Genomic DNA, 22,291 nt, shown 5'->3' on the forward strand with positions numbered 1-22,291 from the left:
ACAGGAGAATCGACGTTTTGGGCATAAGCCCTTCGAAGGGCTTATGCCCGAAACGTCGATTCTCCTGTTCCTTGGATGCTGCCTGACCTGCTGCGCTTTTCTAGCAACACATTTTCAGATTGTTGGACTGAACCCTGAGGGACAGGATTTACATGTATTTGGATAGGCAAGGACTGATTAGTATAGTCAACATGACTTTGAGCGTGGGAAATCATGTCTCACTAACTTGATTGGGTTTTTTGAAGAAGTAACCAAGAGGATTGATGTGGGCAGAATGGTGGATGTGATCTATGTGGACTTCAGTAAGGTGTTCAACAAGGTTATCATGGTAGACTGGTTAGTAAGATTAGATCACATGGAATACAGAGAGAACTAACCATTTGGATGCCAACAGAATTGGCTCAAAGGCAGAAGACAGAGGATGGTGATGGAGGGTTGCTTTTCAGACTGGAGGCCAGTGACTATTGGTGTGTCAAAAGGATTGGTGCTGGGTCCACTGCTTTTCATCATATATATAAATGGTTTGGATGTGAACATAGGAGATATAGTTAGTAAGTTTGCAGATGACATCAAAATTGGAAGTGTAGTGGACAGCAAAGAAGGTTACCTCAGTGTACAACGGGGATCTTCTTCAGATGGGTCAATTTGGCCGAGACGTGACAGATGGAGTATAATTTAGATAAATATGAGATGCTGCATTTTGGAAAGGCAAATCAGGGCAGGACTTGTGGTAAGGTCCTGGGGAGTGTTGCTGAACAAAGAGATCTTGGGGTGCAGGTTCATAGTTCCTTGAAAGTGGAATTGCAGGTAGATAGGATAGTGGTTTGGTATGCTTTCCTTTATTGGCCAGTGCATTGAGTATAGGAGTTGGGAGGTTGTTGCGGCTGTACAGACAGTGGTTAGGCCACTTTTGGAATACTGCGTGCAGTTCAGGTCTCCCTGCTATAGGAAGGATGTTGTGAAACTTGAAAGGGTTCAGAAAAGATTTACAAGGCTGTTGTCAGGGTTGAAGGGTTTGAGGTACAGGAAGAGGCTGAGGGCTATTTTCCCTGGAGTGTCAGAGGCTGAGGGGTGACCTTATGGAGATTTATAAAATCATGAGGGGCATGGATAGGATAAATAGACAAGGTCTTTTCCTTGGGGTGGGTGGAGTCCAAAACTAGAGGGTATATGTTTAAGGTAAGAGGGGTAAGATTTAAAAGGGCCCTAAGGAGCAACATTTTTGTGCAGAGGATGGTGTGTGTATGGAATGAGCTACCAGAGGAAGTGGTGGAGGCTGGTACAATTACAACATATTTAAGAGGCATCTGGATGGGTATATGAATAGGAAGACTTTAGAGGAATATGGGATTAGATTAATTTAGGATATCTGGTCGGCTTGGATCTGTTTCCGTGCTGTACATCTCTCTGATTCTAAGTGCCCAGATTTGAAAATGACACACAAATCTTGTGTCTTTGTCCATTGCCTTCCTACACCTGCCCATCTTGCCCTTGATCTACACATAAAGAAAGTGTTCAGCATTATAATGTGCAGGTAACAGTCCTTTATTATTGCTGGCACTCAAAAATGTGACCCTGATATTCCTAAAATATCATGAAATAAACCCTCAAAACCAATGAATTATGCAAGCAAGCTGACATTGCTTTGTAGAGTGAGATTAGCCCAGGTAGGGGTAACACCTGTGACACTGTGATAGTGTGCTGTACCTTTCACATTATTGATCTCTCAGGCACTTTTAATTTGTGCCTCAAATCTGCCCTGGTATTTGCTGAGGGTCTGCTGTTAGATCAAAGGTCCTAAAAGAAGACAGGCAAAGTTTATGAATTTGCTAGGAAACTCATAAAGAACACAGATGACCATTAGCTATTACAGCAATCATTAGTGTTCCAGCAAGTTTGACATTCTCTAGCCAGAGTTGTGTTCTTTTCTAGATCTTTTGGCTCGAAATGCGAAATAGAAGCAATCAAGGATTCATAAAACTGGTGTTCTTGATATAGAAAAGTAGAATTTATATTTTTTAAAATTATTTTTCTAGTACTTCTGATGGGCGAAACATGGCAAAGGTTGTTCGAGACTTTCTGTATGCTCAGAAGGTGCAGTCTCCTATTGAACTCTTCTCCGATTGGTTGCTCGTAGGTCATGTGGATGAGTTCATGACCTTTGTTCCAGCCCCTGACAGAAAGGTAACCATTTTAGTTCTACCAAGTGAACAGTGAGGGATTTGCAGAGGATCGTTTTAGTCAACTTTGCTTCAAGATATGTGAAAACAGCACTTATGTGATTTCCCCAAGATTTTCACAAGTCTTAAAGGATATGCTGGACGATTGAGTGAAATCGTAAGGCAATTAACAATCAGACAGGTGTGAGAAACGAAGCTCACTCACTTCAATAATTTCAGTCCGAGACAAGATCTAAAGCAGTAATATCGTTGATTACACTCTTGCAAGAGGGGTGTGGTGTCTACTGTCTACAAGGCAGGCACACACACACCGAGTTTAACGAGTACACAGTATTTATGTAATTCGTTTCTCTTCCCTCCTCCCATTGCTCCTCCCCTGTTTACATCTGTCACTACTCTAAACCCGGCTGTTTATCTCTGAACTCATCCGGCCTTGTCCGTGACAAAATGTTTATCTCTGGCCTCACAAGGCCGTTTGACCACCTCCCTCTGTGGTCTTATTGTTATATATCCTTCTTCACTGCCATCTGTTTCTGTGCTCGCCAAAGCAATATTTCCTTTTATTCTTTATTTACGCTGAGCCTTATGACCTCTTGTTGGTGGTCATTCTTTTGTTTTTGCAGAACCGGGAAACAGATGCTTATAACTGTTTGTAGAGGCATATCTTACTTAACCGACACCCACCTCCCCTGATAACCCACACTGAGTCTTGTGATTTTTGCAGAAAGAACAACGTTTACAATTCTTTTCCTTACAATTCCCCCTTTTTGCTTTTACATTCTATTGTTGTTTCTGTAATTTTTCCTTTAAGTATCACCCCCAAAATTCGCAAGCATCATTCCTGAGACTTCATCCATCTTGGTCTCACTCATCCCCATATTATTTAATATATAAAGTTCCTCTGCCTGATTCCCTTTCAGGGGCATGTTTTTCATTAAGGCTGTCTCAATCAGTCTTTGGGTGAGCCCTCGTACACAGGGTATGATGCAACAGCAGAATGGCTACCAATACCCCGGCTGCTACTATCAGGGAAGTAAGGATGGAGACCACCACCCCCTTCCATTTTCCAAACCATAATCCAAGCCATCCCGTGAGAGATGTGTCTACTCCTGAATTCTCAGCCAGTTCCTCTGGTAAGGTAATCAATCCCCTTAAGGCCCAAGTAATTGAACCATCAGGTGCAGTGTTGTTAGGAATAAAGGTACAACAGGTTCCTCCTAACGTCACACACACACACCCTTTTTCTGCTAAAATCATATCAAGGGCCATTCTGTTTTCCCATGCCATCCTACTTGTCATGTCAAGCTGTTCTGCTATTCCTTTAACCGCATCTCTTGTATAATTTATAAATCGTTGCTGATGATAGAAAATGTAATTTATCCAATCTACATTTTTATTAATCGTTACCCACTAGAAGAGAGATGACTCAAAGCTTGTTGCAATCTGGTTGCGAGCCTTGAACTCATCCGGTACCCTTCTTGGAACTCCTATAGAGTCTAGATAAATCCTGTCATCAAAAGAGGTGTCTAATAATGATCTTGTGCTTCTTCCCTTTTTCTCTACTATCTTCTCCTTCTCAAATGCCAGGGTAAATGGTATTGCCAATTGTACAATTGCACATATCCCTCTCCAATCCAGAGGAAGGGTGGGTCTCAATATTTTGCCTCCACAGTACCACCATAGATCCGTTCGGGGAATCTTTAGTGCTGAGTACTTCCCTCCCTTGTTGGTGTCAGTGACATTTTTAATTTCTGTACACAATTTCAGCTGCCCCAAGTCTCTGGACCGATTTGTACCTTGCCGACAACACACAACGTGTGATTTCCAACTGCGGCTGAAAACGTAGTGGGGGCTTTTGAATCTTTCTTCTCCAAGGGAGGGAACATTAGAGATAGGGAGGTACAGTTCCTATCATTCCATGCACTCTCACCCTGGTACAGGGCTATCATACATTTCATGCCATTCCTGTCTTGCTTCCACCCGAGCAGAAAGGGAACCACCTGGGCCACTGGTCTACCGGAGGCACATGCATAGCAATTGCTCTTATTCAGACTTTTTACAGTATACTTTACCCATTCAACCCAGGCATTTGCATCCCCGTACCCAGTTTCTATTTCGATGGTCTGTTTCAAGTCCTTTACCTCTATAATTTTTACTACTTTAGGGTCATCAGGAGGGGTGAAAGGTTGTATCTTATTATTTAGTAGTTCTGTCCGTTTTCCCTATCCTACGCTAATTCGAAAACAACAGCCCAAGAAATCCTTCCCGTTTGCTTTCCTTTCTATTCCAAATGTTTCAACTAATTGTATCTCATAGGTGCCCCCCCCCCTCCCCCCCAGAGTTGCTTCGTGCCATGTGGTTTTCTTTATTGTTGGGTATATTAGGTTACACTTTTTATCGGGACAATTGAGAGCTGATTGGAAGGGGGCCCAGTGTACTTTGACAAGACCATTATATCAAGTACCATCCCTAAGGCCATCCCCGGAGGACTTAAGATGTATCTCTGAACTGTAGTATTGTCTTTGATTATCTACATTCCCATAATTTACTAAACTGCATGCATCGGCGTCTATTACTTGCGGATTATCAGACTCAGGAACTGTTCGTAACACATATCAAAATAATGTTTGACAAAATCCCAATACTAAGAGAGCTAGTATCATAACCCCAAGGATACCCAGTATTCTAAAAATCGTGCTGAAGCACCAAAAGACTTAATATACAATCCTACAGAAATAATCCCACGCTCGCGTCGCCACTGTATAATCAGTTACTCAAAGTCTCTTTAGCCTGAGTTTCAGTGGTTCTTGCGTTGATTCGGCTGTCCAGACTTCTTCTTCAACTGGAGATTCCACTGGCCCTTTGATCAGAGTGTAGTGAGTCCAGCCTTTTCCTGCCATTCTTATTGCTGTTTCAGTGATCAAGAGAGCCTGGTATGGCCCTTCCCAGCTCGGTTGCAATTTAGTCTCTGTCCATGATTTTACTAAGACCCGATCTCCCGGTCAAATCGGATGAACAGTGAATTCAAGGGGTGGAGTCTGTGCCAATAAACCCTGATTCCTGAGGAAAGACAAAGAAGAGGACAAGCCCAGCTTGTAGTTCTTTAAGAACAAATCTTTAGTTTCTGGTACCGGTAACTCTCCTTTCGTCCCCAAATAGGGTAGTCCGAATAATATCTCATAAGGGGACAGCCCCAAATCTTTCAATTCTTTTTCCTCTCTTTCAGTAAATATTGGAGCTTCCTGAGGATCTGGGACAGTAGGTATTAGGGAATAAACTACCGCTTCCTGTGGATTCAGGGCTGCTTCTTTAGTTACCTCATCAGCCAGTAATGTAGCTTTCCATTCTTTAATTAACAATGAATTAATGCAGTCATGTTTTAAATTAACCATGAATCAATATGATAGGTCACTGAGAATGTGTGAAGGGATCCTGTCAATTAATATTGATTCAGGCTAACGCAATCGATTTATTATAAATATTAATTATTAATTATATAAATATAAAAATCATTATCTGTAATTCAGGGTGGAAACACAACAAGTGACTAAAACATTTTTAAAACTGTAATTGCACAGTTCTGTTTGTTTACTAGTCACTTGTTACTTCTCATTCTGTTTCTGTAATTGTTTTGCTTGAGCACATTCATTTCTAAGAACCTCAACAGATTTCATAGCACCATTTGCAGTTAATTCAAATTTGGTGGCAGCAGCTTGTCATGAGCGCAAAACTGATTCTTCGTGCCTCTAATCACAAAACTGTCACCATAATCCTATTAACTCTTTTGTTCCCGCTGCCTTGGGCTTAAAATTTAAGGATGACCTTACTGCCCCCATATCGACTAGGAAAACTACGTCCTCTTTAAAAAGTCTTACCTTTAAATTTATCAAGGGTTCCTGGTGGGTCCCCAGGGGCAGAAACTCCTGACAGCCCTATTTTTCATCAAGGTTCATAAATGGTATTGCCTTTGCTTCCTTTTTCAGATCTGGACACAGTCTCTTAAAGTGACCCGTCCTTTCACAGTAAAAACATCCCGCCTGTGGGGATTTCCACTTCGATCCTTGTTCCTGTCCACCAGACCCCTTAACATCTCCTCCCCGACCATTCCAGTTTCTTTCTCCTTTTAGTTTTGTCCTTTTCTTTATTACCACATCAACCGTGGCTATCATTATTTTTGCCTTTTGTTTCTACTTCTCATGTTATGTTGCCAGATCAATTGTTGACCTGATTTAACCAACTGAACAGCTTTAGGGCCCCCTAATGGTCATTCTTCATAACCCAATGTTTTATTCAGACCTTGAAATATTTTTAAAAGAAATATTGCAATATTTTTTGCTCCCCATAACTTCAAATACCAATTCATCAATTTATGCTTGTCTAACTTTAAAACCTGTTCCTAACTATACATTTTGGAACCTTACTTGTATATATATATTATAAATTCATTTATTCAGTATCTAATATTTAAAATGTAAAATTCATACAGTTCCCAACTTTGAAATCCACTATAATTACCCAGTTTTAGTCCCTTAATTTAAATCCAAAATTTGTTTTCTTAAGTAGTCCTGACCAATCATTGCTCAATTACAATGCATAAGTCGTGAAATAATCAGAGCTGCCTTAAAAGGATTTGCCTGTTCAAGATAAAAAAAACTTCTAATGCATGAATAAAGGCCGAATCTAAGGTCACAGATATTAACCATAGGATTTTTTTAATATTACAATCTAATGTTGAACTGAAACTTCAACTGTCCTCCATAAATCACTTTTATGTAAGGATAAAAGAGATTAATTAGAAACTGATAGTAAGGCAGTCATGACCTGTAGAAAGAACAGGAGTTAACATTTTATTTCATAATCACTGTAAAATCCTTAACCTTAAAAGAAATCATGTTAAATTTCCACAATAGAAATCAGATTCAAAATAGTCCTGGATCTCAAGCTCCAGGGAACAAAGCACAAACACTCAATCACCAACAAACAAATGTGCATTCAAACCAAATCACAAAGGGTTAAACTTTCTACCAGCTATACAGCTCTCTTCTCTCTCTCTCACACACGCACACACCATATCTCACAGACACTTTTTCTGAGATTCCCACAACAACACCTTTAGGTGCTCCTCGCTTCACCCCTCTATCTTTTGAATATTTTTCTGGATGTCTGACCATGATTTAGTTACAAAGTGTACCCTCAGTAGCCCTTCAGCTACTAGCCCTTCCGACACGAAGCATAATCTGATTCCTCCTGACTGTAAGGCTGTTTTCCATTGACATATAAATTCAAATATTTACAAACCCAGTCTTTATTCGACCCGTACTTTGTCTAGAAGACAAAGCCACAATATTTATTCATCTTTTTCCTATCTTTTTTCCTTGTACAAGTATTATTTTTCCAATTCCACAACATCCTGCCCAACGGACTTTCTGGAAGTATGTTGTCAGGGACCCCGCCTCCATTTCCATTGTCTTTTTCTTTTGTATTCCCGGAGGCTTTTTACTTACCCTCGGCACAGCCCCTATTGTGTTCCTTCGTTAGTCCCTTATTAACTACTAAAACTCAATCCCAGCCACCAAGGCAGTACTTAAAAGTCAATTTTCTTACCTTGGTCTGTGCACAGAGTTGCCTGGTTCCTTTTTGCTGTATTTTCTATCGACCTCCTTTCACTGTCTGATTCAGATGTCTCTCTTGTGGGATTCGTACCAGTCGCCCAAGGGAGTGGACCAATCCGGGACACAGGACCGCTCCACAATTGGGAACGGGATGCGTCTTCCCAGTATCCAGGGCCAGCCACTCCCCCCGGCGATGGAAGAATATTCCGGACGAAGCCCCCAGTTGTGAGAAACGAAGCTCACTCACTTCAATAATTTCAGTCCGAGACAAGATCTAAAGCAGTAGTATCGTTGATTACACTCTTGCAAGAGGGGTGTGGTGTCTACTGTCTACAAGGCAGGCACACACACACCGAGTTTAACGAGTACACAGTATTTATGTAATTCGTTTCTCTTCCCTCCTCCCATTGCTCCTCCCCTGTTTACATCTGTCACTACTCTAAACCCGGCTGTTTATCTCTGAACTCATCCGGCCTTGTCCGTGACAAAATGTTTATCTCTGGCCTCACAAGGCCGTTTGACCACCTCCCTCTGTGGTCTTATTGTTATATATCCTTCTTCACCGCCATCTGTTTCTGTGCTCGCCAAAGCAATATTTCCTTTTATTCTTTATTTACGCTGAGCCTTATGACCTCTTGTTGGTGGTCTTTTGTTTTTGCAGAACCGGGAAACAGATGCTTATAACTGTTTGTACAGGCATATCTTACTTAACCGACACCCACCTCCCCTGATAGCCCACACTCAGCCTTGTGATTTTTGCAGAAAGAATGTTTACAATTCTTTTCCTTATGCAGGCAATGTGTGAACAATTATAAACAGATCCACTTGATACAGCAACCTGAGGTCAACAGAGCAATTGTAAGGTAGACTGCAAGGATTTTCATTGGATTCTATCTTCTGTCCTCCCAATTTACAGGCAAAGTGGAACTGCATCAGAACCAAGTGCTGTCTCAAGGTCCTACCTATAGGATTGCCAATCAAAATCAATCAAAATGTATATGGATGGCTTATCTCCCTCTCTCAACCCAAGTTTCTTTGACTGCTTATTTGCATTCTCTCTCTCATTCACTGCATTCTCTTCAATTTTGTACTGTACATTCCCTGGAGAAATGCATTTCCTTCTATTGCTTTGGAAGGAAGTTGACTCATGGCATGGGTACCAATGGTTATTTGGAAGGAGCACAAGTGGACAGCGGCAGTGCTCGAGAATAGATGCAAATTGCTGGAGGCATGTGACATCATCGTGCAAATCATTTTGGTCATTGGATCATCAAAACCATGTTCAGATTTATTGGGAAATCCATGAACTAGGCATTGGAAGAGAAACCATTGGTAAATTTGGTCTGGCTCCTGTTGGAAACATAAAATTGGAAACAATCAAGCCAGTCCCAGCAAGTTGGACAATGGCAAATTTTGAAGAGGAATGCTGTACTAAATTGTACAAAGGCTGTGGTCAACACAAAGTCATTATGGAGCAATTGTGGTGGCCAACCCCTGGTTGGGAGGGAAGTTAACCACTATAACAGCACACTCCTCCACCTACTTCATGTGTTTTAGGGAGAAAAAGACAAAGAGACAGAGTGGGATAGGTTTTGTCAGGATGCCCTGCTGAGAGCACATCAGTGTTTGAATATCCACATTTTGCCTATGTTTCTACAGGGTTTCCGCCTTCTCCTGGTAAGTCCTGATGACTGCTGTAAATTGTTCAAGAAGCTCCAGAAAGAAGGACATGGTGAAACTCAAATGTTTGAAAGTGAGTTTCTAATTAGCTGTAATAATTCAAAAGTAAACATATACAACCCAATCCCTCTTTTGCCCTGAGCCTAAACTGCCTATCCTGCAAAAGGTGCTTGCTGCTGATGGAGGACTTGGTAAAATGTATCTAACTCACCCCCGAATATGTTCCTATTTAATACATCACATCCAGCATGGACTTGATCAGATGAATGACTCCTTCCCGTGCCATAGTGACACTCTGACTATAAAAATAACAAGCAATGATAGTCATTTTTATACATATTAATTTAACATTGACAAAGGGAGACCCCAAAAATAAGAAATCCAGGAGACTTTGCAGCTTTGATTGCTTGGATAAGTTATAGAGTTACAGAGATGTACAGCACAGAAATGGACGTTTCGGCCAAACTCGTACATGCTGACCAGATATCCTAAACTAATCTAGTCCCATTTGTCAGCACTTGTCTGTCATATCTGTCTAAACACTTCCTCTTCATTTACCCATCCAGATTCCTCTTAAATGTTGTAATTGTACCAGCCTCTGGCAACTCATTCCATACACGTACCACCTTCTGCTTGAAAAAGTTGCCCCTTAGGTCCCTTTTAAATTTTTCATTTCTTACCCTAAATGTATGCACTCTAGTTCTGGACTCCCCACCCCAGGGAAAATACCTTGTCTATTTACCCTATCCATGTCCCTCATGATTTCATAAACCTCTGTAAGGTCACCCCTCAGCTTCCAATGTTGCAGGGAAAACAGCCGCAACTTATTCAGCCTCTCCCTCCAGCTCAAACCCTCCAACCCTGGCAACATCCTTGTAAATCATTTCTGAACCCTTTCAACTTTCACAACATCCTTCCGACAGTTCTTCATGTTAATCAAATATAGATCATGCAGAGTGGAGACCAGGAGCTTTCCTGTTGATGACTCTTTCTTTTCCAAACATCCGTCATGAACCAATGTGTGCCAAGATTTTCCTTCATTAATATAACTAATAAACAGAAACAGAGTTGGGAAATCAGGTTGAGGTTATGCAGGACATTGGTGAGGTCTCTTCCTGAAGTACTGTGTCTGGTTCTGGTCATCCAGTTACAGAAAGGATATCATTAAGCTGGAGAGCGTCCAGAAGAGGTTTACCCAGATGTTGCCGGGTATGGAAGGTTTGGGTTATAAAGAAAGGCTGGATAGGCTGGGACTTTTTTTCACTGGAGCATACGAGGTTGAGAGGCAGCCTAACAGAAGCTAATAAATTAATGAGAGGTATAGAGAGAGTTAATGTTAGGTGTCGATTCCTTCGGATGGGGGATTTCAAGACTAGGGAGCATTTTTAAGGTGAGAAGAGAGATTTAAAAACAACATGAGAGGCCTTTTTTTAACACAGAGAATGGTTTGTGTGTGGAATGAACTTCCTGTGGAAGTGGTAGATACAGGTACAATTACAACATATAAAAGACATTTAGATACATGAATAGGATAAGTTTGGAGGGATATGAGCTAAGCACTTAGGCCTAGTTTAGTTTGGGATCATGTTCAGCATAGCCTGGTTGGACTGAAAGGTCTGTTTCCATGCTGTATGACTCTATGTCTACAAACTGGTATCAGGAATAAGAAACAGACAACAAATCATTAATGGGTGGAACATTTGGTTGCACAAATCTCAATGTAATTTAATAAAGAGATATTCAAAGAACCAGCTGAATAAGAAACAGCAATGTTGGCTTTAACATACACAAGAAATAACTGGATAAATTCCGCAGGGCTGGCAGCAACAGTAAAAAGAAAACAGAGTTAATGCATGGAACTTGAAACATTAGCTTTACTTTCTTCCAGACCTGCTGTGTTACTCCAGCAAATTTTGCTTCTTGTTTGTTTCAGATCTCTAGTACCTGCAGTTCTTTGTTTTATTTTAATATTGTTTTTATATTTCTTACCTAGATCTCGATACAAAACCAATCAAAATTAATGAAATCCTAGGTAATCAAAACCTATTGGACTATAATGCTTATGTGCAGGTGGGTCAATATGATATAACAGTGAACTATTAATGTGTTCTTGTGCAAAAATGATTGCATAACTATTTCAAATTTTCTCCATCTTCCACTCAGCAATGTATTGATTGGAATCGAGATGCCTTAAAGAAGGAATTGGGACTGGATGAGCAAGATATTATTGATATTCCTGGGTTGTTTAAGCTGCACGAGAAATTAAATCAAGCAATAGCTTTTTTTCCAGATATGGTAAGTTATAACTGACAAGGGTGGATGGCATGTTCCCAGTATCTGCTTGAGGGTAACTGAGAGACACATAAGAGCAGCCATTAGAATGCATCCCCACCGGAGATGGATGGTCTCTGCTAAGCAGCTTAGCAGGAATTAAGTCTTTGTCTGATGAATCATAAATGTAAAATAGGATATGTTTTATATCTCCACTAATTGTTAGAATAGATATTTGCGTTATTGCCTCCTGCTTCTCCATTTTATTTAATTTTCCACTTATCATTTATTCTTTTCATAATTCCTTAACCTTTATCCTCATCTTTGTCTTTCAGTCTTTTATCCCCTCACTTACTCCGTCTTACTCTTCTTAGTTACTTTCTTTTCCTCTGACCCTTTTTGTTACCTCACAATTCATTATTTTTATCATTCTAACAATTGGACACAACTAATGAACACATTTGCTCACTTTGTGATTTTCTAGGTGAACATGATTATCCTTGGGAAATACCTGGGCATTCCAAAACCATTTGGGCCGCTGATCAATGGAAAATGTCCACTGGAATCTGCGGTGCGTTCAGCACTGGAACCCCTTGGCCTGGATTGTAACTTTATTGATGACTTTGCTTCCTATCACCTGAAGAAAGGTGACGTTCACTGTGGTTCAAATGTATGCCGGAAACCGTTTTCTTTTAAGTGGTGGAATATGGAGATGTAATTGGCATTTACAATTATTAAAAATAACAACGCATTTCTTTTACCTTTGAATTTGCTTTGTGCTGACAAAATGCTATCTGGATATTGGCATTCAAATTATGCTATTCAAGGACTTCAGGTGCTGTAATTGAATGACAAAATCTATGCTCAGTTGGTTTTTCTTAAGAATTAGTTGAATTTTTAGGGTAAGTAGAGCCTTCTGTTTTTAGTTATGGGTTTTTGCAACTCGTGTTGTTTGCAAATGAGATTAATTTTGATTCAGGCGAAATAATATCAGAAACTTGCATTAATGTAACATTTAGTATTGTTTAATAGTATTTCACTGGAACTACGACAATAAAAAGTTGTAATGACACAGATGGCAAGCTAGTTCCTTTGTGTTCCTTAGATATTGACAACTACTTTCACCATCTTGAAAGCTTGAATGATTAACTAAAAATTTGACTTGAAAAATGTATTTAAAAAAAAAATTTGACATCATGGCTGAACCTGATCTTGGCTTCAACTCACACATCCTATAGACAGTTTCCAGGTGGACATCACTTTGGTTTAAAAATCTTCATCCTTTGCAAATCCTTCCATGGCCTCACCTCTCCTTAATTCTCAACATTCCCCCACACTCCAGCCCCTCAAACCTCAGTGCTCCTTCAGCTCTGGCCTCTTGAAGACTTGAGTTTTTAACTACTCGACCAGTGGTGGCTGTGCCTTCAGATCCCTAAGTGCTGGAATTCCTGCTTTGTTTCACTCTCTCTCTCTTTGACGTGGATGTGCCAGTGTTGAACTGGGGTGGACAAAGTCAAAAGTCACACGGCACTGGATTATGGTCCAACAGATTTATTTGGAAGTACAAGCATTCAAAACGAATGCTCATTCCTCAGGCAGCTACTGAGAGAAAATACTTTGGACACAGAATTTATAAGCAAAAGATCAAAGAGTCATACAACTTATGTGAATGTATTGAACAAATCTAGATGGGTATTAAGTCTTTAGTCAGTTAGAATGGAGGGTGCAGGTTTCAGTGAATTAATATGTAATTTCCAGAATTTCTTTCATTCATTGCCCCAAGATAACTTCAGGTTTTATCAGAAGAAAGGTGACACATCTGCTCAGACAATGTATTTTAGGTGTGAGACTATGTTTCAAGTCTGTTTGTATCTGTCAGACTGGTTTTATTTTCAAAGTAGGAATTATAGAATGCCACATTGACCTGACAGTCTACAGATTATTTGCTTTTTGAACAAAATAGAATGTATCTGCAAATGCAAATTCACCCCATAGATTTGTGTGTGTGTGTGTGAGGGAAAGTATGTGTGTGTGTGCGTGCGCATGTGTGAGAGCGAGTGTGTTGGTGAATTTGTATTTATAGGTACATTCTATTTTGTTCAAAAAGCACATAATCTGTAAACAGTCAGTCAATGTGGCATTCTATAATTCCTACTTTGGAAATAAAACCAGTCTGACAGATACAAACAAACTTGAAACATGGTCTCACACCTAAAATACATTGTCTGAGCAGAGGTGTCACCCTTACCCTGATAAAACCTGAAGTTCTCTTGGGGCAGTGACTTGAAAGAAATTCTGGGATTTTCATATTAATCCATTGAAACCCGCATCTCCATTCTAACTGATTTAAAGACTTAATACCCATCTAGGTTTGTTCAATACATTTGCATAAGTTGTGTGACTCTTTGATCTTTTACTTATAAATTCTGTGTCAGAAGTATTCTCTTTCACTAGCTGCCTGAGGAATGAGTGGGGGTTCCAAAAGCTTGCGGTTTCAAATAAATCTGTTGGACTATAACCTGCCATTGTGTGATTTTTGTCTTTAAGACATGTTTAACACCTTACTCCTTTGACCCATAAGCTAGCCCACCAGCTCCTTATCTAATTTGGTGCTCAACTTTGTTTGGTTCATGTGAACATTTGGAACAGTTTACTACGTTAAAGGTACTTCCAAATAATTGGAAGTTGTTGCTGAAACCCAAATATATTTAACTGCTGCCTTAGTCAAAAACAGTTAATCAAGCACAAGCAAGGAATTCAATTAGGAATCATTTTCGTCTGTCTCAATTTTCTTAATTGAATAGATGTGTTTTGCCTTCTGAAATACATTTGTTATTCTGAATAGTCAGCTAGTCCATGTGGGTTGATTTTGGTTTTTAAAAATACCTAACGGTATAGCCAGTCATGATTTTGTTTTAGTTCTCCATGATACTTTTCTAATTTTATTGAAGTGCATTCCAAGTACCAAATGCTAAGAATGAACTTAGAAACATAGAAAATAGGAGCAGTTCATTCAACATGATCATGGCTGCTCCTTCTATCTCAAAATCATTCTTCTGTTCTCTCCCTATATTGCATGATATCTTTAGTCTTTAGAAATCTATCTTTTCTTAAACATATTTAGTGACTTACCACCAAAGCCTTCTGTGTTCGGAAATTACACAGATTTATTAATTTCTAAGTGAAGAGGTTTCCCCTCAGTTCAGTCTGAAATGTCCTACCCTGAATCCTGAGACAGTGACCCCTTGTTCTGGATTGCCTCAACCAGGGGAAACATCATCCTTGCATCCAATTCATCCAGCTATGTCAGAATTTTATACGGTTCAATAGCAATCCTGTCTCACTCTTCCAAACTCTGCAGGCCTCATCAATTCAATTTCTCCTTGTGGAACAAACCTACCATCCCAGGCATCAGTTTTCTGATCTTCTCTACATTTTTCTGAGGTAAGGAAACCAAAACTGCACACACTTCTACAGGTATGGTCTCACCAGGGCTCTGTACAGCTGTTCTTAAGCTCTCTCTTGCAATGAAGGACAACATACAGGAAGTGTTACTGCAGCAGCAAACAGAGGAGTCCAGACAGATGCGGCAGGATTTACAAAAAGTGCATAATCTGTGCCGCACTGCAGAGAAAGAACTGAAGTACAAGAGAGAACAACTGATAGAACTGCAAAGGCAAATTTCTCTACTTGATCAGGAAAATAACAGGGTAAGCATGTGAAAATGATGAAAAATCCATAACAAAGAATCTGATGTTTTAAGGGTAATTCAACTAAAGCATGTGAAAAAATAAATTAATTAGATTTTAGCAAGTTGAATTGATATATAGATTTGAAACTAGCATGTAGCCATCAGTTACTATATTCCAGAAATTTTATTCTCTAACATTCCTGTTAAGTTTGACTTGGCTTCTGTTACAGTGGAAATTTATAGTGCAGATGGTGGAAATTTGTGTGAAAGATGCTAACAATTCCTACTCGATAGTCTTACATTGTTACTGATGATTTCGCAATCAGACAATCTGAAGAATTAATGACTCTACTAAAAGAATCTATTCCTCCAAAATATGCATACTATATTGTAACTACGTTTTGAAATGCTCTTTCATGGTGATTTATGTTCAGTCATTCAAGGGATGTGGATGTCGCTAGTTAGACCAACACTAATGCCCATCTTTAATTGTCCAGAGGGCAGTTAATGATTAATCAGGTTGTTGTGGATCTGGAATCATATGTAGACTAGACCAGGTAAAGTAAGCAGGTTCCCTTCCTTAAGAAGACATTAATGAACTGACAGTGGTTACATGATCTTCATTGAGCTAGCTTTTTATTCCAGATTTTTATTGAATTCCGATTTCAGTAACTGGCCGTGGTTATCACATTCCCTTAAAAAGTTTATTTAAATGCCAGTGAAAGTTTTGATTTTTCTTTTCCTTGCTTATTTGTAGCTCCTGGCTTCTCTGACCTCTGGCTGCCAGTAATTCCCAGTAAAGAAACCTGGGGTAAGACTTCCTCTGATTGCTAAGTATAGAATGTGTTTGTGAAGATTTCTTTTGTTTGCAAGATTGTAAATTTGTCCTATAATACCAAACTGTGGAATTCTTCACAAATAGAGTTGGATTATAAGAGGAGGAATGTCTCAGATTCCTTTCAGAAGCTCCGTTTAACTTTTAGAAATATTTGTGTGGGAGACTCTTGCTCCCCGTAATGAAGCAAAATGATGGACAGTTTTTCCAGCCCACCATGTGGCTAAGAACAAATGGATGTTTATGAACTCAGAGCTTGATGTAGTGTTAAATAAATACTGTACATCGGTCTTTACAAAAGAGCAGGCTGCTGCTCACTTATAGTCATAGAGATGTACAGCGTGGAAACAGACCCTTCGGTCCAACCCATCCATGCCGACCAGATATCCCAACCCAATCTAGTCCCACCTGCCAGCACCCGGCCCATATCCCTCCAAGCCCTTCCTATTCATATACCCATCCAAATGCCTTTTAAATGTTGCAATTGTATCAGCCTCCACCACTTCCTCTGGCAACTCATTCCATACACGTACCACCCTCTGTGTGAAAAAGTTACCCCTTAGGTCCTTTTTATATCTTTCCCCTCTTACCCTAAACCTATGCCCTCTAGTTCTGGACACCCCCACCCCAGGGAAAAGACTTTGTCTATTTATCCTATCCATGCCCCATGTAAACCTCTATAAGGTCATCCCTCAGCCTCCTACACTCCAGGGAAAACAGATCCAGCCTGGTCAGCCTCCCCATAGCTCAAATCCTCCAACCCTGGCAACATGCTTGTAAATCTTTTCTGAACCCTTTCAAGTTTCAGAACATCTTTCCGATAGGAAGGAGACCAGAATTTGCATGCAATATTCCAACAGTGGCCTAATCAATGTCCTGTACAGCCACAACATGACCTCCCTACTGTACTCCATACTCTGACCAATAAAGGAAAGCATACCAAACGCCTTCTTCACTATCCTAGCTACCTGCGACTTCACTTTTAAGGAGCTGTGAACCTGCACTCCAAAGTCTCTTTGTTCAGCAATACTCCCTAGGACCTTACCATTTAGTGTATAAGTCCTGCTCAGATTTGCTTTCCCAAAATGCAGCACCTCGCATTTATCTGAATTAAACTCCATCTGCCACTTCTCAGCCCATTGGCCCATCTGGTCAAGATCCTGTTGTAATCTGAGGTAACCTTCTTCACAGTCCACTACACCTCTAATTTTGGTGTCATCTGCAAACTTACTAACTGTACCTCTTATACTCGCATCCAAATCATTTATGTAAATGACAAAAAGTAGAGGACCCAGCACCGATCCTTGTGGCACTCCACTGGTCACAGGCCTCCAGTCTGTAGAACAACTCTCCATCACCACCCTCTGTCTTCTACCTTTGAGCCAGTTCTGTATCCAAATGGCTAGTTCTCCCTGTATTCCGTGAGATCTAACCTTGCTAACCAGTCTCCCATGGGGAAACTTGTCGAATGTCTTACCGAAGTCCATATAGATCACACAGCTATCACTCTGCCCTCATCAATCCTCTTTGTTACTTCTTCAAAAAACTCAAACAAGTTTGCGAGACATGCCTTCCCATGCTCAAAGCCATGTTGACTATCCATAATCAGTCCTTGCCTTTCCAAATACATGTACACCCTGTCCATCAGGATTCCCTCCAACAACATGCCCACCACCGAGGTCAGGCTCACTGGTCTATCGTTCCCTGGCTTGTCCTTACCACCTTTCTTAAACCGTGGCACCACGTTAGCCAACCTCCAGTCTTCCAGCACCTCACCTATGTCATTGATGATACAAGAAGGGTTCAAAATTAATAAGGAAGAAATTTTGGATAGACTGTTGGTTCTTTATGTTGACAAGGCACCAGGACTGGATGAGATGCAACAAAGATTTTGAAGAAAGTGAAGAAATTACAGGGTCACGGGCCACAACCTTACACTCTTCAATGGACTCAGGGGGAGGTGCCAGATGACTGGACAATTGCAAATATTACAATTAAAATCAAAAAAGGTGGTAAGAATAATCTCAGCTGTTATAGTTCAGTCAGTTTAACTTTGATAGCGAGGAAGCTTTCACCCACACATTCAGGAGAGCATTCGTTGTCACATGGAAAAAGGTGGGTTGCTTAGGAAGAGTCAGCATGCATTTCTAAAAGGGAAATCATGTTTAACTAACTTGCTGGAGTTTTTAAAGAGATAGAGGAAAGACTCAATGAAGGTAATGCTGTTGATGTGATGTACATAAATTTCCTGAACGCACTTGATACTGTGCCACACAACAGATTTGCGAGGAAAGTTATATATCATGGTATAAAAGGGACAGTAGCAACATTGATACATAATTGGCCGAGGGATAAGAAACAAAGAATAATGGTCAATGGGTATATTTTGAGTTGGAAGAAGATTTGTAGTGAAGTTGCACAGAGGTCTGTGTTTTTCCTGATATATAGTAATCATCTTTTGGATCTGATGAATCTTGGTTCAAGGGACAATTTCAAAACTTGCAGATGAGACAAAATTTGGAAGAATTGTAAAGTTTGCGGAGGACAGTGTGGAACTTCAAAAGGACATTAACATGTTAGAGTAATGGGCAGACAGGTGACAGATGAGTTCAGTGCAGACGTGTGAAATGATGCACTTTGGTACAAAGAAAATTAAAAGACAATATAAATTATGGAATACAATTTTAAAGGGGGTGCATCAGCAGAGAGACCTGAGTATAAATTTGCACAGATCGTTGAAGGTGGCAAGGCAGGTCTAGAAAGCTGTTAATAAAGAATTGGAGGTGTAGATGTTGCCTGGTATGGATGTAAGGTCTTACGAGGAAAGGCTGAGGGAACTGATGCCGTTTTCGTTGGAGAGAAGAAGGTTGAGAGGTGACTTGATTGAGACATATAGGATAATCAGAGGATTATATAGGGTGGACAGTGAGAGCCTTTTTCCTCGGATGGTGGAGGCTAACATGAGGGGACATAGCTTTAAATTGAGGGATGATAGAATTAGGACAGATATGAGGAATAGTTTCTTCACTCAGAGTATAGTAGGGGCATGGAATGGCCTGCCTGCAACAGTAGTAGACTCGCCAATGTTAAGGGCATTTAAATGGGCATTGGACATACATATGGATAATAATGGAATGGTGTAGGTTAGATGGGCATCAGATTAATTTCACAGGTTGGTGCAACATCGAGGGCAGAAGGACCTGTACTGCACTGTAATGTTCTATGTTCTATTTCATTTGTCTTCCTAACTACTTGCTGTAGCTGCAAGCTTTCAGTGACTGATGTGCAAGAATACCCAGCTCCCTTTGTGATCAACATTTCTCAATCTATAAATATTCTGCCATTTTGTTTTTCCCTACTGAAGTGGACAATTTCACATTTATCCACATTATAATACATTTCCACACATTTTGCTACTCACTCAACATGTATAAATTTCCTTGACATCTCTATATTTCCTTATTACTACTCATTATTCCACCTAGTTTTGTGTTCTCAGCAACAGTGGAAATATTATATTTGATTCCCTCATCCAAATTGTTGGTATATATTTTAAGTTACATGGGACCATGCACTGTGATAATCCCACTAGGTACTACATTGCATTCTTAAAAAGATGCATTTATTTCTACTCTCTGTTTCTTGCCCTTAACCAATTATCAATTCATGGCAGCATATTACCACAACCTCATATGCTTTTGTACAATAAACTCTTATGGGGAATTTTTTCAAAAGTTTTCTGAGAAACCAAATACACTACATCCACCGATTCTCCCTCATCTATACTAGTAACATCCTTTTAAAAATAAAATTGAAGTAGGTTTTCCAAACTTGATTCCCCCGTCATAAATACATGTTGACTTGTATACTCCCTTTAGTAATTTTGAAGTGTCCGGTTATCACATCTTTTGTAACAGACTCCGGCATTTTCCTTATGACTGATAATAAGTAATATAGGCTAAACGGTCTGTGAAATTCCTTTTTTCCTCCCTCCTTTTTGAAATAGTAGGGTTACATTTGCCATCCAAACTATAGAAATTTCGAAGATGGCCACTGCTGTATTTACTGAGTCCATGGTCACATCCTTTAGGACCCTGGGATATAGATTATAAGACCTTGGGAATTTATCATTTTTCAGACAGAACTAAAATAGCTATTAATTGCACTATCATTTCCTTGTTTTCCATTATCAATTCTCCTGTTTCAGATATGCAGGGCCTACATTTGAATTTGCTAACTGCGCTCATATAATTCTCTTTTGTGTCCTTTGCCAAATTCATTCTCATATGTTACTTTTCTCCCCCTCTTAATTATTCTCTTCCTCCTTTGCTGAATTCTAAATTGTTCACAATTGCTGTTTTTTTCTTGCAACTTAATTTTCTTCCCTTTCAATCTATTATTATATTAATTTATATTAGCTTCTAGCTCTTTCCCAGTGATGGATGTTAGGTTAAGTAGTTTCCTGCTTTGTCTTCCTGCCTTCTTGAACATTAACTGTTTTCAACCATTGGAACCCTCTCAGAATCCATTATGTTCTGGACTATTTTGACCAATATCTCTACTACTGCTGTGGCCATTTCCTTTAAAATCCTTGGTTGTAGGTCCTGGTGACTTGTCTGCTTTTAGTCCCAATAGCCTGTCTAATACTTGTGCCATGTGAGAGAAATGTTGCAAGGTTTTTCTTCCCATTAGTACCTTAGTTATCTGTTATCGTTAAGATATTTATAATGCCCTCTACCACAAAGACTGATGGAAAATGGATGTAGATTTGTTTGCTGAGCTGCAGGGTTCATTTCCAAATGTTTCGTCACCCTACTAGGTAAAATCTTCAGTGGGCCTCAAGCAAAGCACTGCTGATAATTCCTGCTTTCTATTTATATGTCTGGGTTTCTTTGGGTTGGTGATGTCATTTCCTATGGTGATGTCATTTCTTGTGGTGAAGTTATGTCCTGTTCCTTTTCTCAGGGGGTGGTACATGGGGTCTAACTCTATGTGTTTGTTGATAGTTTTGCACAAACTACTGTGCAAGGACTATAACAAACACTACATTGGACAACCAGGCAGAAAACTAGCCACCAGAATACATGAACACCAATTAGCCACAAAACGACATGACTCTCTCTCTCTAGTATCCTTACATACAGATAAGGAAGGACACCACTTCGACTGGGACAAACACATCCATCCTAGGACAAGCCAAACAAAGACACGCATGAGAATTCCTAGAAGCATGGCATTCCAACCGGAACTCTATCAACAAACACATCGAGTTAGACCCCATCTACCACCCCCTGAGAAAAAGAACAGGAAGTGACATCACCACAGAAAATGACATCGGCACAGAAAATGACATCACGAACCCAAAGAAACCCAAACATATAAATAGAAAGCTGGAATTATCAGCAGTGCTTCACCTGAGGCCCACTGAAGATGCTACCTAAAGGGTGATGAAACATCTGGAAATGAACCTTCCAGCTCAGAGAGCAAACCTGCATTCAGAATCTCAATGTGAGCTACAAATCTTCTCAAAACTCACTGATGCAAAATATTGGTTTCAACTGTCTGCCACTTCCAATTCCCCAGTTGCATTTTTCAATGGTCCCACACTTATTACTGAATACTTCAGGGAAGATTACTTGAATTTGTACGCTTTGCTGGACAATAGCGTTGATAAACAGAAATCTGCAAAAGAAGGTGATTGCAATAAGCACACTAAAGCTTTAGTAAAGCTTAATATATCTTGGGCTTTGGACTGGCTAAGATTGTAAGTTTGATATTAATGTGTCACTGAAACTTTGAACACTGAAATTCTTTCACAAGTTTTGTATCAGGTCACTTTTTTCCTGAAAATATAATTTACTTTTGAATATGTTACAAAACATATTAAATTAAAAATGACAAGTGTAATAAAATTCAGTTTTTCCCCCCATACAGTTAGCTCTACTCTGAAGTGCCTGAGTGCAATGTCAATAGTTTGATATTCACAACATAGGCTTACTATCAGGCATACATTCCAAAGAGT

The 22,291-nt window shown here is 39.8% G+C and overlaps 1 protein-coding gene across 3 annotated transcripts in view; it reads left to right on the top strand.

Moving 5' to 3' along the window:
* Positions 1–12,817, top strand: part of padi2 (peptidyl arginine deiminase, type II) — a 45,679-nt gene extending 32,862 nt beyond the window's left edge. For all 3 annotated transcript variants that reach the window (XM_072586603.1, XM_072586604.1, XM_072586605.1), the window contains 5 exons: positions 2,037–2,184; positions 9,452–9,545; positions 11,466–11,542; positions 11,636–11,767; positions 12,228–12,817. In XM_072586603.1, coding sequence (XP_072442704.1) covers positions 2,037–2,184; positions 9,452–9,545; positions 11,466–11,542; positions 11,636–11,767; positions 12,228–12,461 — 685 coding nt within the window. In that variant the 3' untranslated portion in view covers positions 12,462–12,817. The remainder of the gene's footprint in view (positions 1–2,036; positions 2,185–9,451; positions 9,546–11,465; positions 11,543–11,635; positions 11,768–12,227) is intronic.
* The last annotated feature ends 9,474 nt before the right edge of the window (positions 12,818–22,291 follow it).

The sequence above is a fragment of the Chiloscyllium punctatum genome, chromosome 16, assembly GCF_047496795.1.
Source record: "Chiloscyllium punctatum isolate Juve2018m chromosome 16, sChiPun1.3, whole genome shotgun sequence".
Lineage (NCBI taxonomy): Eukaryota > Metazoa > Chordata > Chondrichthyes > Orectolobiformes > Hemiscylliidae > Chiloscyllium > Chiloscyllium punctatum.